This window comes from Zosterops lateralis (assembly GCF_965231275.1).
Source record: "Zosterops lateralis genome assembly, chromosome: 9".
NCBI lineage: Eukaryota > Metazoa > Chordata > Aves > Passeriformes > Zosteropidae > Zosterops > Zosterops lateralis.
Genome location: NC_139769.1, coordinates 2,516,695 through 2,529,569, shown reverse-complemented (window position 1 = coordinate 2,529,569; position 12,875 = coordinate 2,516,695). Strand labels below are relative to the sequence as shown.

The following is a 12,875-nucleotide window of genomic DNA, read 5'->3' as shown; positions in this document are numbered from 1 at the left end:
ATAATAAACAATCAGCACTTGGTTAATTAATGTTACCGTGACTTACCTTGATCTGAACTTTTTCCCCCAAGGATGCTGAGCCTTGAAGTCCAATGCACAGGGAATTAAAGTGTAAACATTCACATATTTAATAGTACCATCAAAATAACCATCAGCATCATCACTACATTAAAAACTTCCAAAATGCATTTGCGTATGGTCCTAATATAAATTAAATATAGGAACTAAAAGTAAAATAAATTTAACATTAGGTAATGCTATAAATAAAGGTAAATGCATTTAGTGTACCTTTGAGTCATAAAAATGCCTTAAAAAACAGGTAAGTTTACAGCTCATCACCAATACTCTGGATACCACTGCCATGATTTTTTTTTTTTCTTTTCAAACATTGAGAAGTCTACATTTGACAATTCAGAATGATTTTTTTTTTGGCCACTGAACACTTTGATGGAGGAAGAGGTGTGTGGGATGTCCAGGATGAAGTCCAAGTTTTATTTCACAATAAAACTTCTTTGATTCCCAGCGCTGATAACAAGGCTCTTTTTCTTTTCAAAACCTTAATTTTTTAAGTGCTTTTTTTGTTTGTATTTTTTATTTTGGTTTTTAACTCGTTTAGATTTCCATTTTGCGAAGGCTGATCCTGCTGAAGGAGTCTCTGAGGGAGAGAAAATACAATGATGAGCTCAGATTTTCCATGGTGAAATAAGAAGCCTCATCAGATGAATGACTCTGAATTGATTTCCAGTATTTCCTAGAGCTGGTTACAACAAAAATCAAGTCCTCTGGCATTAAAACTCATTGCTTTTCCAAGGAATTGGGTTTGGGTTTGTATTTGGGATCATCCAGAACACTGACAGAAAGTTTAATTCCTCTGTAACACACAGAAGCAGCACAAACCACCTGCACAACTGAAATCTTATTTAAATCTTTCAAACACATCCCTGCAGTGGAATTTGCCAAGAATACCGGGAGTTGGACTCGATGATCCTTGTGGGATCCTTCCAACTCAGGATATTCTATGATTTTCAGGATATTTTATGCCCTACCTGTAATTAGGCTCCCTGCACAGGAAGATCAAGACCAAAACATTTGTTCTTACTTCTTGGCTGGGAGAGGAGGGAAGCTCTGGTATTCCCACCCTGCCAGCCAGGAAAATGTGCCAAGAAACAGCTGGGACACAGAGCTGGGGAGAGCTCCCAGCATCCCAAAGCTGGGCAGGGAGGGAGGGGAACCTTCCTGCAGCACTCACAGCCACCTCAGAAACCTCCTCAGTTCAGCTCCAGGAACATCCAGCCTTGTCCTGCTGCCAAAGGACTCCACAGGAGTCACAGATTCCCTGGAGGATTCCTGATGGGAACCACTCCTGTCCCTGTTCTGGGAGCCACAGCCTGCCTGGAAAGGGGCTGTACCCAAAATCCTCCTGCTCATCCATGACCTGCACACAGAGGTTTTGGTCACCCCATTCCCCATCTGGAATTTTTCCAGACCAGGTTGGAGCATCCTGCTCTGGTGGAAGGTGCCCATGGCAGGGGGTGGGACTGGATCATGTTTAAGATCTTTCCAACCCCAAACCTTTCTGTGATCCTGTGATTTCCACTGGGATTTTTCTGTCCTGTCTCACACAAAACCCAATCTCCAGCTTCCTGGTCTTCCAGCACAGAAGACACAAACAATTCTTCCCCCTTGGAGCACCTGATCCCAGTTTCATTGGGAATAAAGTCCTGCCATGCTGAGGGTTGGTTTTGCATCTAAAAAGAATGGGATGCAGGATGGAAATAAAATAAAAAAAACAACTGAGGAACAAAAGGAACCTTGCAAACACCATCTACCACAGCTGCTGGGAAGGCAATGTGCTCTCAGGAGGGACAGAGGGAATAAGGGATGGGCTCGGCCAAGAAAGCCAGGACTGAAAACCAATGGATGGCGCAGGAGGATCCCGGGAAGTTGAGACCCCTCAGTAAGTTGAGACCCCTCAGTTTCACACCCTGTGCCCCCAGAGGAAGCCCAAATATGCACCTGTGGCACGTGACAGGCAGCGCTGCCTTGTAGAGCTGCGGGATCTTCCTGTTGATCAGGGGCTGCAGAGCCTCCTTGAGCCGGTGGTAGTTGCGCTCCAGCTCCCGCTGATATTCCTTCTGGTCCGGCCCGATCAGGCTCTTGTTCTTCCTCAGGGCATCCTCACACCTGCAGAACAAACCCTGTGAGAGCTGGGCATGCAGAGATTCCCTCACTACAGGTTTGTTAATCCAAAAGCATCCATTCTGTCCCTCTGGGATCACAGGGAATAGCCTTTATCTTGTCTTTTGGTAATCAAGTATCAGCTGAACCACCTCGTGTCCAGGGGGTAAGGAGAGGGTGTCACATCTCCAATTTCCAGAGTGACAACTCCTTTTTTATTGTCATTTACTCTCCAGTTACATTTATCCTCTCTGAAGAGAAATGAAAAGCTCATTTCCACAGAGCTACTTCCAGTCCCAGAGGATTTAAAGATGGATATTAATCAGGAGACATTAATAAATAGCACCCTGGGATGCTCACTGAGAACTCTTCTGCTTGCAAAGATGCAATTTAAATAAAGGGTAGGAATGCAACTCTATCAGCAAAGCCATTTATTTCACAAGGGAAAACTATGCTCCCACTGGATCTATTTGCTCACAGCATTTTAATTTCAATTATTTTGGTGGGTTTTTTTAAATTTCTTGGTGCTGTGTAAGATGCTGGAACTACAGCCTGCAGTTTGCATGACTCAACTAGAGCAGCCAGCACATTTCTCCAGGGAATCGTGCCAGCATCTCTCTGCTCTGCTTGGAGAAATCCACTTCAGAAGGAAATGTCATCTCCTGGCCAGTCCAGCAGTTCCTCCTGACCCTGCCAGGCTGGGAGTTCTGGCCTGTTGTGATTTCTGGGACACTTCACAAGTGAGCTGGGATCAAATCACTGATTAAACAGCAAAGCCCCTGAAGCCACGGAGCAGCAGCACCAAGAGGGGAGGGCTGGGCAGGTGAGGAATGAGCTGCACAGGGAACCTGGGCAGGTGGAGGGACACCAGGACAGCCCTGGGTCACTGCAGGTGTCCCTGCCTGGGGTGGCACCTGGCAGGTGCCTTGGGAACCCTTCCCATACCTTTTTGTGAAGTCCTTGAAGCAGAGCCGGAGTTTGTTGTGGTGTCTGAAGAGCTTTGGATCGTTGGGGATTTCAGACAAGAAAACTTGTGCAACTTCTAATGGTCCCTTTAGGAGAAGAAGGGGCACAGTGAGTTTCTGTCTGTCATATCCAATCACTAGAGAAAGTTCAGGCACATAAGAAAACATCCACAAAACACATTTCCTTACACAAAGCATCCTGAAGAGCTGCAGCTGGGAAATCTGGCGTAAATCACCAACCTCAGTGACAACTGAGTCTCTTCTAGGTCTTGCTTTGTTTTATTTAAAACTCTCCTTTTGGAAAACAGTGTGAGAAACTGCACAGATTCTCCATTTGTTTTCCTTTATAAGGGCTCCTGACAAAGTTTGCTCAACTCACAACGAAGGCAAAGTTTAAACAACGCAGATGGAAGCCAGGGAGTGTTTGCCAGCACCACAAACTCAACCCAGCACTCAGAACTCCAGCTGATTTTTTTCCAGCTTGTGCACTGTGCTCTACTCAGGCTCCTGCAGTTTTTTCTCAGTTTTTCTCCACTGCTTTCCATTTTGTTGAAAATCCACAGCAGGACACAACCCTGCAGAGCCTGGCTAACAAAGGGAAACTTTTAGGGAAGAGGAGCAGGCAGAAACAGCTGCAAGTGCCAGGAAGGAGCAATAACTGAGGGAGGGATGTCTCTTCCCAGCCTCTTTCCACATTTTCAAGACTCTTACTCCAACAGCAAAATCACTGGGAACAGCTGGCCTAGACCTACCAGTGACCTTAAACCCATCCCAGAGACTGAAGAGGGAAAAAATTCCAAGGGAATTCAGGCCCAAGGCTGTGCACTTCCAGAGATCCTCACCTGATTCACTGTGGTACCTACTGATCCCTGCAGCACCATCTGCAGCATCTTGGGGTCTGCAGGGTCTTGGTGAGTGGCAAAAGCCAATTCCTGTGTTTTCTTCTGCATGTCCTCGATGGCGACTTCGATGGGGGTCAAGATGATCTAAGGAAGAAGCCAGAACAGGATTTTTGTTATGGCTGAGCTTGGCAACCAGGCACAGACCTTCAGGAACACCCAGGTCACAGTGGGGTGGCACCACAAAGGGGTGGAGGACACCAAGAGGATTGACAGGACTTCAGAAATGCATCATCTTGGCTCAGTGACATCAAGAAAAGGTCTGATTTTCAGATCTGTGTTTCTGGGCACTCCAGAGCTGTCTGAGATGTTTCTGAGGGTCACTGCAGGGTTGCAGCACTGCTCACATCATCCCAGTGACCACATCTGCTCCTGCCCACCCTTGGAAAATCAACAAACCTCCATTATCACAGAATTATGGAATGACTGGGGTCGGAAGGGACCTTAAAGCTCATCCCATTCCATAGGCAGGACATCTTCCCTAGACCAGGCTGCTCCAACACCAATCCAGCTTGGCCTGCAGAGCTCTCCAAGTGCCCCTGCACAGACAGGGATACTTGGAGAGAGGAGCACCACAGGTGCTGGAGAGATACATCCCTATATCAGGTTTGGGCTGAATGGGAACAAGGGAGAATCTCCCAGGAACTCCTAAGCCAGAACTGAAGCTGAAGGAACCCTGTGCACCACCAGGCACTATCTCCCACCCAATCCACCCTCACCTCCTCCTTGTGGATGACGTTGATCCTGGTTTTGATGTAGGGGAAGGCGTGGGAGGTGGTGAGGATGGTCTTGCGCTTGAACTGCTCGTGCAGGTCGCCGTGGGCGCGGCCGTCCAGCGTGAAGGGCGTGCAGTACATGAAGCGCCGCAGGTTGTAGTTCTTGTCGAAGTAGGTGATCCTGTCCTTCATCTCGTACGTGTCGAAGTAGGGCTCCACGTAGGTGATCTGGATGTAGGCCTGCAGGGGCAGCAGGGAATGGTGCTCCTCAGCTGTGCTGTGCCAGCTGGATTTGTGTCCTCCCAGTGCTACCACTGCACAAGCCAAGCCTGGGTTTTGCCTTCAAAACTCCTGCTCACACCAGAGGGATCGAGGCAGGATAAGGCACAGCTCACTGGCCTTCCCTTCTCATGCCTTGCACAGCATGGAATCATGGAATGGTTTGTGTGGGATGGACCTTAAAGCCCATCCAGCCCATCCCTACCACAGGCAGGGACACTTTCCCCTAAACCAGGTTGCTCCAACCTGACCTTGGACATTTCCAGGGTCCAGGGGCAGCCACAGCTTCTCTGGGCACCCTGTGCCAGGACCTCACTGCCTCAATGTATTTCCCCCCATTATCCAACCTAAATCCTTCCTTGCAGGTCATGCCCTACCCTGAGCCACTTTCCCAAGCCTACTCCTGCTACGCTTCAAGGACGTGGCACAAAGGTGACAAAATGCTGCAGCTGCACAAAAGCCTGGTAGTGGCACAGCCCCTCCTTCCTTACACCCAGCAGAGTCTCTGTCCTTCCACCTCCTCCCTGCCCACCCACCACCACCAGGGCAGGGAAGGGAATGGCCAATCCTGCATCCCTTGCTGGAATTATTTTCCCAAACTCTCCTCCCAAGGCAGCCACAAGATGCTCAGCACACAGATTTTGTTACCCACGTGGTGAAATCCAGAGGAGAATTTGTCCCACTGCATTTTCACCCGTTCAGGACCTGTTCTACTTCTACAGCTGCACTTGTGCCATTACCTTGTTGGGATCAAGTTTACATTTGTCCACAGGGTTTGAGTCCTTGATCACTTCCAGGGCATCTTCCCCAAACCGTTCTCCATAAAACCCCTACAACCAAGGAGGAAGGAACTGAAAGCAAACATCAAATGCAGCCCTGAGGGGGGCTGGGGGGCAAAGGCACGTTCAGGGGAGGTGAAGCTCCATATGCCTCTGACAGAGTGTGATCTGCTGAAGGCAGGAGAATTCCAGCAGTCACATTCCAGAGGCAATGGGAAAAAACAAGCCCTGGAAAACAGGAGAGGCTTCCAACAGTGCCTGGTTCTGAACGAGGTATTTGGGTTTGTTTTGTGGCTGTGTGCAACCAGAACAGGTCAGTTTGGGATCCACTGGTGTTGAGAGCAACAGAATGTTTAAATTCTAGTTAAATTCTAATTTAATTAACATGAAATTAACTGTTTTAATCATAACCTATATATATTAATTATAAATACTGTGTTATTCTTAAATGACTCTTAGCACTTAGAAACATTGTCATAACCTACTTTTGTGGGAGCACAAAGTTAATGAAGCTTTAAGTTTTGATAAACCAGCTCTGCTGTGCTTCAATGAACAAAGCCTGGGAGAGAGAGATGGACTGCTGAGGTTGGACATCTGGAATAGAGAATTATGGACCACAAGGACAAGATAACAAAGACTCAGTCTATGCCTTGGAAAGACCCTAATGGAGGAAAAGGATAATGGGAACACCGCGAATTTTCAGGGAAAGCCTCTCCTTGACCAGGGAATTCCTCTCCTCTCACAGAGGTGACACCAGCAGGAAAGCAGGGGACACCACCCCCAGCTCTCAGACACCCAAACTGCTTTTCTAAGAGGCTGTTCCTGTGAAACAACTGATGGGAAGAAGTTAAACTTCCAGTTGAACCCTCTCACCTCCAGCCGATGGGAGATTTCAGCCAACTTGGTTATGGCAGGTTCCTTGTAAACAAACTCTTGCTCATCCAGGTCTCCAAACTTAGTTCCATAAAAACCAACTCGGAAGTAGGTGCCAAACATCCTCTTTCCATCCTAGGGATGGAGAAACAAGAGGTTATTTCAGGGTGGAGACAGGCACACCCCCAAGCACGGCTGCAGGCAGGCTCCTGAATTTATGCAAAATGAAAAGAAATTAAAAAAACAAGGGAAAAAAATTAGAAAGAAAGGAAAGAAAAAAAAACAAACAAACCACACCTGGAACTCAGCATGGATGCATTTAGCAGCAAACACCACAATGGAATTATAAACTAATGTGGAATTCTATGGATCAGTTACGACCATCAGCCCAACCCTGCAATGACTTCTCCCAACCCAGGAGGAGCCTGGAGGTGCCAGCATGGAATGGTTTGGGTTGGGAAGGACCTTAAAATCCATCCAGTGCCACCCCTGCTATGAGCAGGAACACCTCCCACTATCCCAGATTGCTCCAAGCCCCAATGTCCAACCTGGCCTGGGACACTTCCAGGGATCCAGGGGCAGCCACAGCTTCTCTGGAAACTCGAGACTCACCACCCTCATAGGGAAGAATTCCCTCCCAATATCCCCTCTCAATCTATTCTCTTTCACTTTAAGAAGCATCAGATGTCTCTGAGAGGCAGCCAAAGGCAACTCTCTTTGTTGTCTCTTTGCAGGGGAGGTCAGACACCCCTGGGATGACCCAGCATCAATTCCCCCAAATCCACCCTCCAGGAATTGCAGGGTTGGGCCCAAGTCAATGTCCAGTTCACTCATTCACACACACAACAAGTGCTTTTGAACCAGCATTCCAGCTGGGAGGTGTTACACTCTCTAGGAACTGTCTAGGAGAGAGGGCCAAAGTCACTCCTGGTGAAAGCAGATGCAATCCTGTGCCATGTACCTGCTTCCAGGGGAGCCAGTGGTGAATTTGGCCCCGAAACGCAACAAAAGTAGAGAAACAAGAAAGATTTTTTGCTGGAAAGGCAACGGAGAAAATCTGATTAAGAGAGAGAGAGAGAGAAAGAGAGAGAAGAAAAATGCTTTAAAAATTAAACACACCTTGCTTTTGTTAAAAGAACTCACGCTGCATGCACAAACCAGGGATGCCTTTCAGCAAGAAACTCCAAAATGTTCACCTTTACTCTCGTGACAAAGTGTGATGCAGTTTAGGACACTCAGTGTCCCTGAGCTGGGTTAGATTTTTGGCTTCAAACAGCCCTTACAGGTGTCCTGGCTGCCAGGTTTTATTTTAGTATTTTGCTATGGCAAAACTGATCTCTTGTGGTGATGGTGAACATGATCTACGGAAGGCAAAGAGGATAAATAAGGCAAACTAAAATTAAAAAAAACTCTTCAGGCAAACTCCAGACTACAAAAACCATGGCCACTGCCTTTTCCTGCCTGGAGGAAACTCTGAAGTATCCCCCTGGAAGTGCCTGAGGACCAAAAACTTCCTCTTCAGAGCTGAGCTCTCCCCTCCTGAAGGCACCTGGGGTGAGTAGCAGCTCTCACCCCAAAAAATCAACACCTGGCTGTGCCCAGGCTCTCTGGACCCTGCTCTAGAGCCTGTTCCTCTGGGAATCCTCCTGCAGAGAGGGGCTTTTCTCCAGCCCCACTGCCAGGGCTTTCAGGATCCCAGGAGCACTCCCAGGGTGGGAACTCCAGCTGCAGAGCTGTTGCTGTTTTACTGGATGTTGTTATTTCCCTGGACTCCCTGTCCTTGTCCAGTGCCCATCCCTCTGGGTCCATGCAGGATTGAACCCTTTTTTCCTCATCACTACCTTTTCAAATGTTTTGGATAATATTACCCACACTAAAATCCCTCAACACCAGCATTTCCAGCTTCTGTCTCACTGTCACAGACAGCAGGGTCTGACTCCAGGGCTCCTCTCTCAAAGTCCTTCCCAAGGTGGGGTTGGAACCTGATGCTCTTTAAGGCCCTTTCCAACTCAAAGCATCCCATGACTGTGTCTGTCATGGATCAGCTCCCCAGAGCCAGCACAAGGCTTGGCCAAGCTCCACAGGGAAGTCTGGGGGTCCTGCCCCAAGCCTGGCACAGGGTGGTTGAGGACACACTGATTTCTAATTAATGAGCTTTTTCCTTCTCCTTGGCCAGGGGTTTCCAGGGTGTGAAGCATTTGCAGAACTCACCTACAAGTGAGTTTTTGCCATGGACACCTGCCCAGGCAGCTCCTTGTTATAGACAGGGTAAAAATAATAAGGGAGGGAGAGAATTCTGTCTGTTGATCAGCATAAATCACTGAAGAGTTCTGCTGGCATTTACTAAATGCATAAAATAAAAGTTTTGGGGCATTGGGGAGCCTGGTGAGATTCCCTGTCCCTGTGTAAGGTCAGCTCCCAGCTCATCCCCACACAGACCAGCTGCTCTGGCTTTCCCAGGTAAATCCAGATGCTGAATCCCAGTTAAAGGGATCCCAGAGCCAGCAGTGAGGAGCACTGTCAGCCCCCGATGGGATTCATGCTGGAAATCTGTGCCTGGAAGCAAGAGAATGGGAGCAAATCCTTTTGGGGGAAACACTTCCAGACAACTCTAAGCCTCCCAGGGATATTTAGGAGCTGCCTGGATCAGCTCCCTGCCTGGCATTAGGGATAGGGGATGGCTCTGTATTGGGATCCCTGAAACTCAGCCAACACCACACCACTTCCCAGCCACAGCAGGGAAAACTAAACAAATAACTTAATGCTCCGTGGTCTTGTTTCTGGCAAGAGCTAAAAATGCAGATATGAGGGAGGAATTATTAAAAGCATCATATCTCCTATTATTTTATCAAAAAAATAATAGGATTTTGGGAGGAGAAGAGAATGAAGGTGAACACTGAATAGCCATCACACAACTGGCAGAGCAGGTAACAGCCACCATGACTTATGAAGGTTCATGATTTGTTATTATGCATGGTAAATACCTTTCCAAATTGCTGGGAATAAAGTTTGGGGGTTATTCTCTTGCACGCACACAAAAAGCTTTGCCAACAAGATTTGGGGGGAAAAATAGATAAATCAGATGCAAGAGGGATCATCTGTTTCCTGCACCAAGACAGCAGCAGCTGCCTGAAGGGTGCAGGAACAAAAGCAATTCCTTCAAAATGCAGAACCCAACCCATCTTTACCAAACTCAGCACTGTTATTTCCCTGCTCAATTTTAACCCAAGGTCCTTTGCAGTGTTGCCAACTACTACAAGTCTTCCAATATTGATTTTTTTGGGAAAGAATCAGCTCCTGGAGCCCTGTTATGTACTGGCAACCTCCCCCTGCACAGTTTTTAAAAAGAGTTTTTTAATTCTCGTGGCGTAGCATGAAAAGATTTTTTTTTTCTTAACTTTCCTAACTGGAAAGGAAACAAATGGAATGAACTCAACATTTACTCCATGAATAAACACACAAAGCCCATCAAGTTGGTGTGTTTAAGGAGAGCTCAGGAATGCTCTGGTGCCAGACTCAGGACATTGCAAATGTTTGTAGTTGGCAACACCACATTCCTTGTGCCATGGAGGGGATGCTGCTGTTGGCATAGCTCTTTGCTAAAACGAAACTGGGGGTTCCACGGTGTAAAACAAAACAAAACAAAAAAATAAAAAGGGGAGGTGGGGGGAAAAAAAAGGGGCAGAGAAAGGGAAAAAAAATTCCACAAGTAGGAACTTACCACAACAGACAATAGTAAGAGTGGGGAGGAGGGTCAGCAACCAGGGCGATAGAGGAGAAAACAGAAAGTATTTAATTAGGGAAATTCCATAAAACAAACAAGCAGCAAATTGGCAGCAAATAAATTTTAAAATTAAAAAAAAAAAAAAAGGGAGGGGAGGGGCAAGCATCCATTAAAATATTTTAAATAAGGGGAGGGGAAAAAATAGGGCAAAACATGCAACAAACCTGAAAGCTACAAAGCACAAAGGTCAGAAAAAGTGTGGCAATGAAGGAGCACGATGACAGAGGAGAGCTGAACCCACGGTGTCTTTTACCATGCAGTAAAACATGACCAAGTGGTGTTAGAATCATAACCAATGGCAGGAGTCTCTCCAGGGGTCGATTTAGGGGCAGAATAATAAAACAGATGCTCACAGGCCTTGTTGGCTTGAACACTTTTACATCATTTCCACACCTGGCACAGGCTGTGTCTGCCTGGACCTTCCATGGGGACAAGGGGACAACTTCCAGGGCCAGCCCTGAAGTGTCAGGGTTCATTTTAAGCTGCTCAATTTCTAGGCTGGAATTTAAACTGACATTCAGACATCACCAGCCTAAATTATTACAACACCAAAGGTTTTTTTTGTCTCAGTTCAGTAAAAGTGTGGTGGAAACCTGGAGGGAGGTGGCCCAATATGAGCTGCCTGATCCATAGAAAAGCAAAAATAAACTGTAGAGATGAAGCCTAAAGAAATAACATCATATTCACAGAGCTTTTTAATGATTTCTGAGACTTCTCCATGCTCATGCACCCACTGTGCCAACTGGACTAGGGCTGGAGTCAAAGTGACCCTGCAGATTAATCAATTGCTTGGTCTATTTTTAACCCCAAAGCGTGGTTCTCGTGGTGTGTGTTGCAAAACTGTGAGCAGACAGCCTCCTCAAAAACCCAGGCAGCAAAACTGGCCCCAGTTAACACAACTGAGCCCTTTTACTGCCAGATAAACCCCTACATAAATTGACTGGGAACAGAAGGAAGCAGTTTCTCCTCTGAGGTCAAAGGTGCACCTGCAGCAAAAACCAGGTTTGTGTTTGGTACCTCTGAGCATTGGTGCTTAAATCGACCCCTGTGGGTGGGGTGAAAATATGGTATGGAGGGATGGTTTTCTGTGTCAATGCTGATGGAAAGAAATATAAACAAATTATAAAAACAAACTAGTGATGATACAGTGGCTCATTCACCAAAGAACCTCATTAGTGGAACACGTCAGCATCCATGCACTACCTACAGCTGGCTTATGAAGAAATTCCTACTACAACCACGGTTTATTGGGATTTCTTTGGTTAATGAATTGTTTTAAACAGCAGACAGCAACAGAAACACCCACAGCTAGCACATGTGGGCAAGCGTTGGCGTGAGTCATCTGGAAACTCAATTAGTGTTCTTTGCTAACTAAGATGGAGTTACCTACCTCCCAGCCAGTACTCTGTGTGATAAAAAGTAAAAAGGGCATGTCACAGAAACCAAAAAAAAAAAAGAGTTTTCAAAGGTCAAAACATGACCAGCAATAACCCTGCAATGGTTTCAATGGTTCTAAGTCATCATGCATCCAAAGCAGCCTCCTCTGGCCCAGCACAGCCCTTAAGCTGGTGGCTTTTGCACCATCCAAGTTTGGAAAAGTTCCTTCTATTCTCTTTAACCACCATGTGAACAAATAAATAAACCCCCCCAGCATTTCTGGCTGTGACCTACCAGGCTAAAGGCAAGGGACAGTGGGTTTTCTCAGCATGCAAAACACAGTTTAAAAGAACATCTGAAAGGATAAACTGGAATTTTTAACTCTTGGATATTTCTGAAGTTACAACAAATCTGGGTATGTGATGTTCTCTCATATCAAATTCCAGAGGAAAAAAACCTGTTAATGATCCTTGTATTTACTGTGGATCATCATTTGACAATTCTCTTGGAATCTGAGAATAATGGTTTTTCATTTTCCTTGCACTGAGCATTTGAAGTTTCTTCACAATTCACCCTGTAGCTGAAAATTCAAACCATTACCTGGTGAACAATCTTGCTGAATGCTTCCTGCAGTTTACCATGAATAGTAGACAACTTCTTGGCATCTCTGTTTGCTTCATGAATAGGAATAAGGACTTTGTAAACCTCATTAACTGCTTCATACATGCCAGCCTACAAAAAAAAAGCCCATCAGATTGCTCCATCAATTCAACAGCCAGAATTACACACACACAGCATTTAAATGATAAAACTGCAAAATGAAAAAGTGGCTGAGACACCACTGTGGGATTATCACATCTTTTCTTAAAATGTACCCAGAGATAAATGAAATAAAATCCTCAGTTACCCCTGAAATCAAGAGCCTGGTGCATTACACCTTGCTGTCAGTAATTAGGATCATTAACATAAACAACCCTGGGATATTTTGGATGGATACAGGCACAAGAGCTTAACAAGCTGAACAG

The 12,875-nt window shown here is 46.2% G+C and overlaps 1 protein-coding gene across 4 annotated transcripts in view; it reads right to left on the bottom strand.

The window, feature by feature from the left end:
* Positions 1-104: 104 nt before the first annotated feature.
* The window catches only part of DOCK7 (dedicator of cytokinesis 7), a 92,220-nt gene continuing 79,449 nt past the window's right edge, over positions 105-12,875 (bottom strand). The window contains exons 41-49 of one of the 4 annotated variants that reach the window (XM_083867528.1): positions 12,451-12,582; positions 11,864-11,878; positions 6,690-6,815; positions 5,778-5,867; positions 4,762-4,998; positions 3,986-4,129; positions 3,124-3,230; positions 2,017-2,184; positions 105-655 (exon numbers count right to left, since the gene is read on the bottom strand). In XM_083867528.1, the coding sequence (XP_083723654.1) occupies positions 613-655; positions 2,017-2,184; positions 3,124-3,230; positions 3,986-4,129; positions 4,762-4,998; positions 5,778-5,867; positions 6,690-6,815; positions 11,864-11,878; positions 12,451-12,582 (1,062 nt within the window). In that variant the 3' untranslated portion in view covers positions 105-612. Of the gene's footprint in view, positions 656-2,016; positions 2,185-3,123; positions 3,231-3,985; positions 4,130-4,761; positions 4,999-5,777; positions 5,868-6,689; positions 6,825-7,650; positions 7,725-11,863; positions 11,879-12,450; positions 12,583-12,875 lie in introns of those variants that run through there. The other 3 variants (XM_083867529.1, XM_083867530.1, XM_083867531.1) reach the window with 3 other exon arrangements.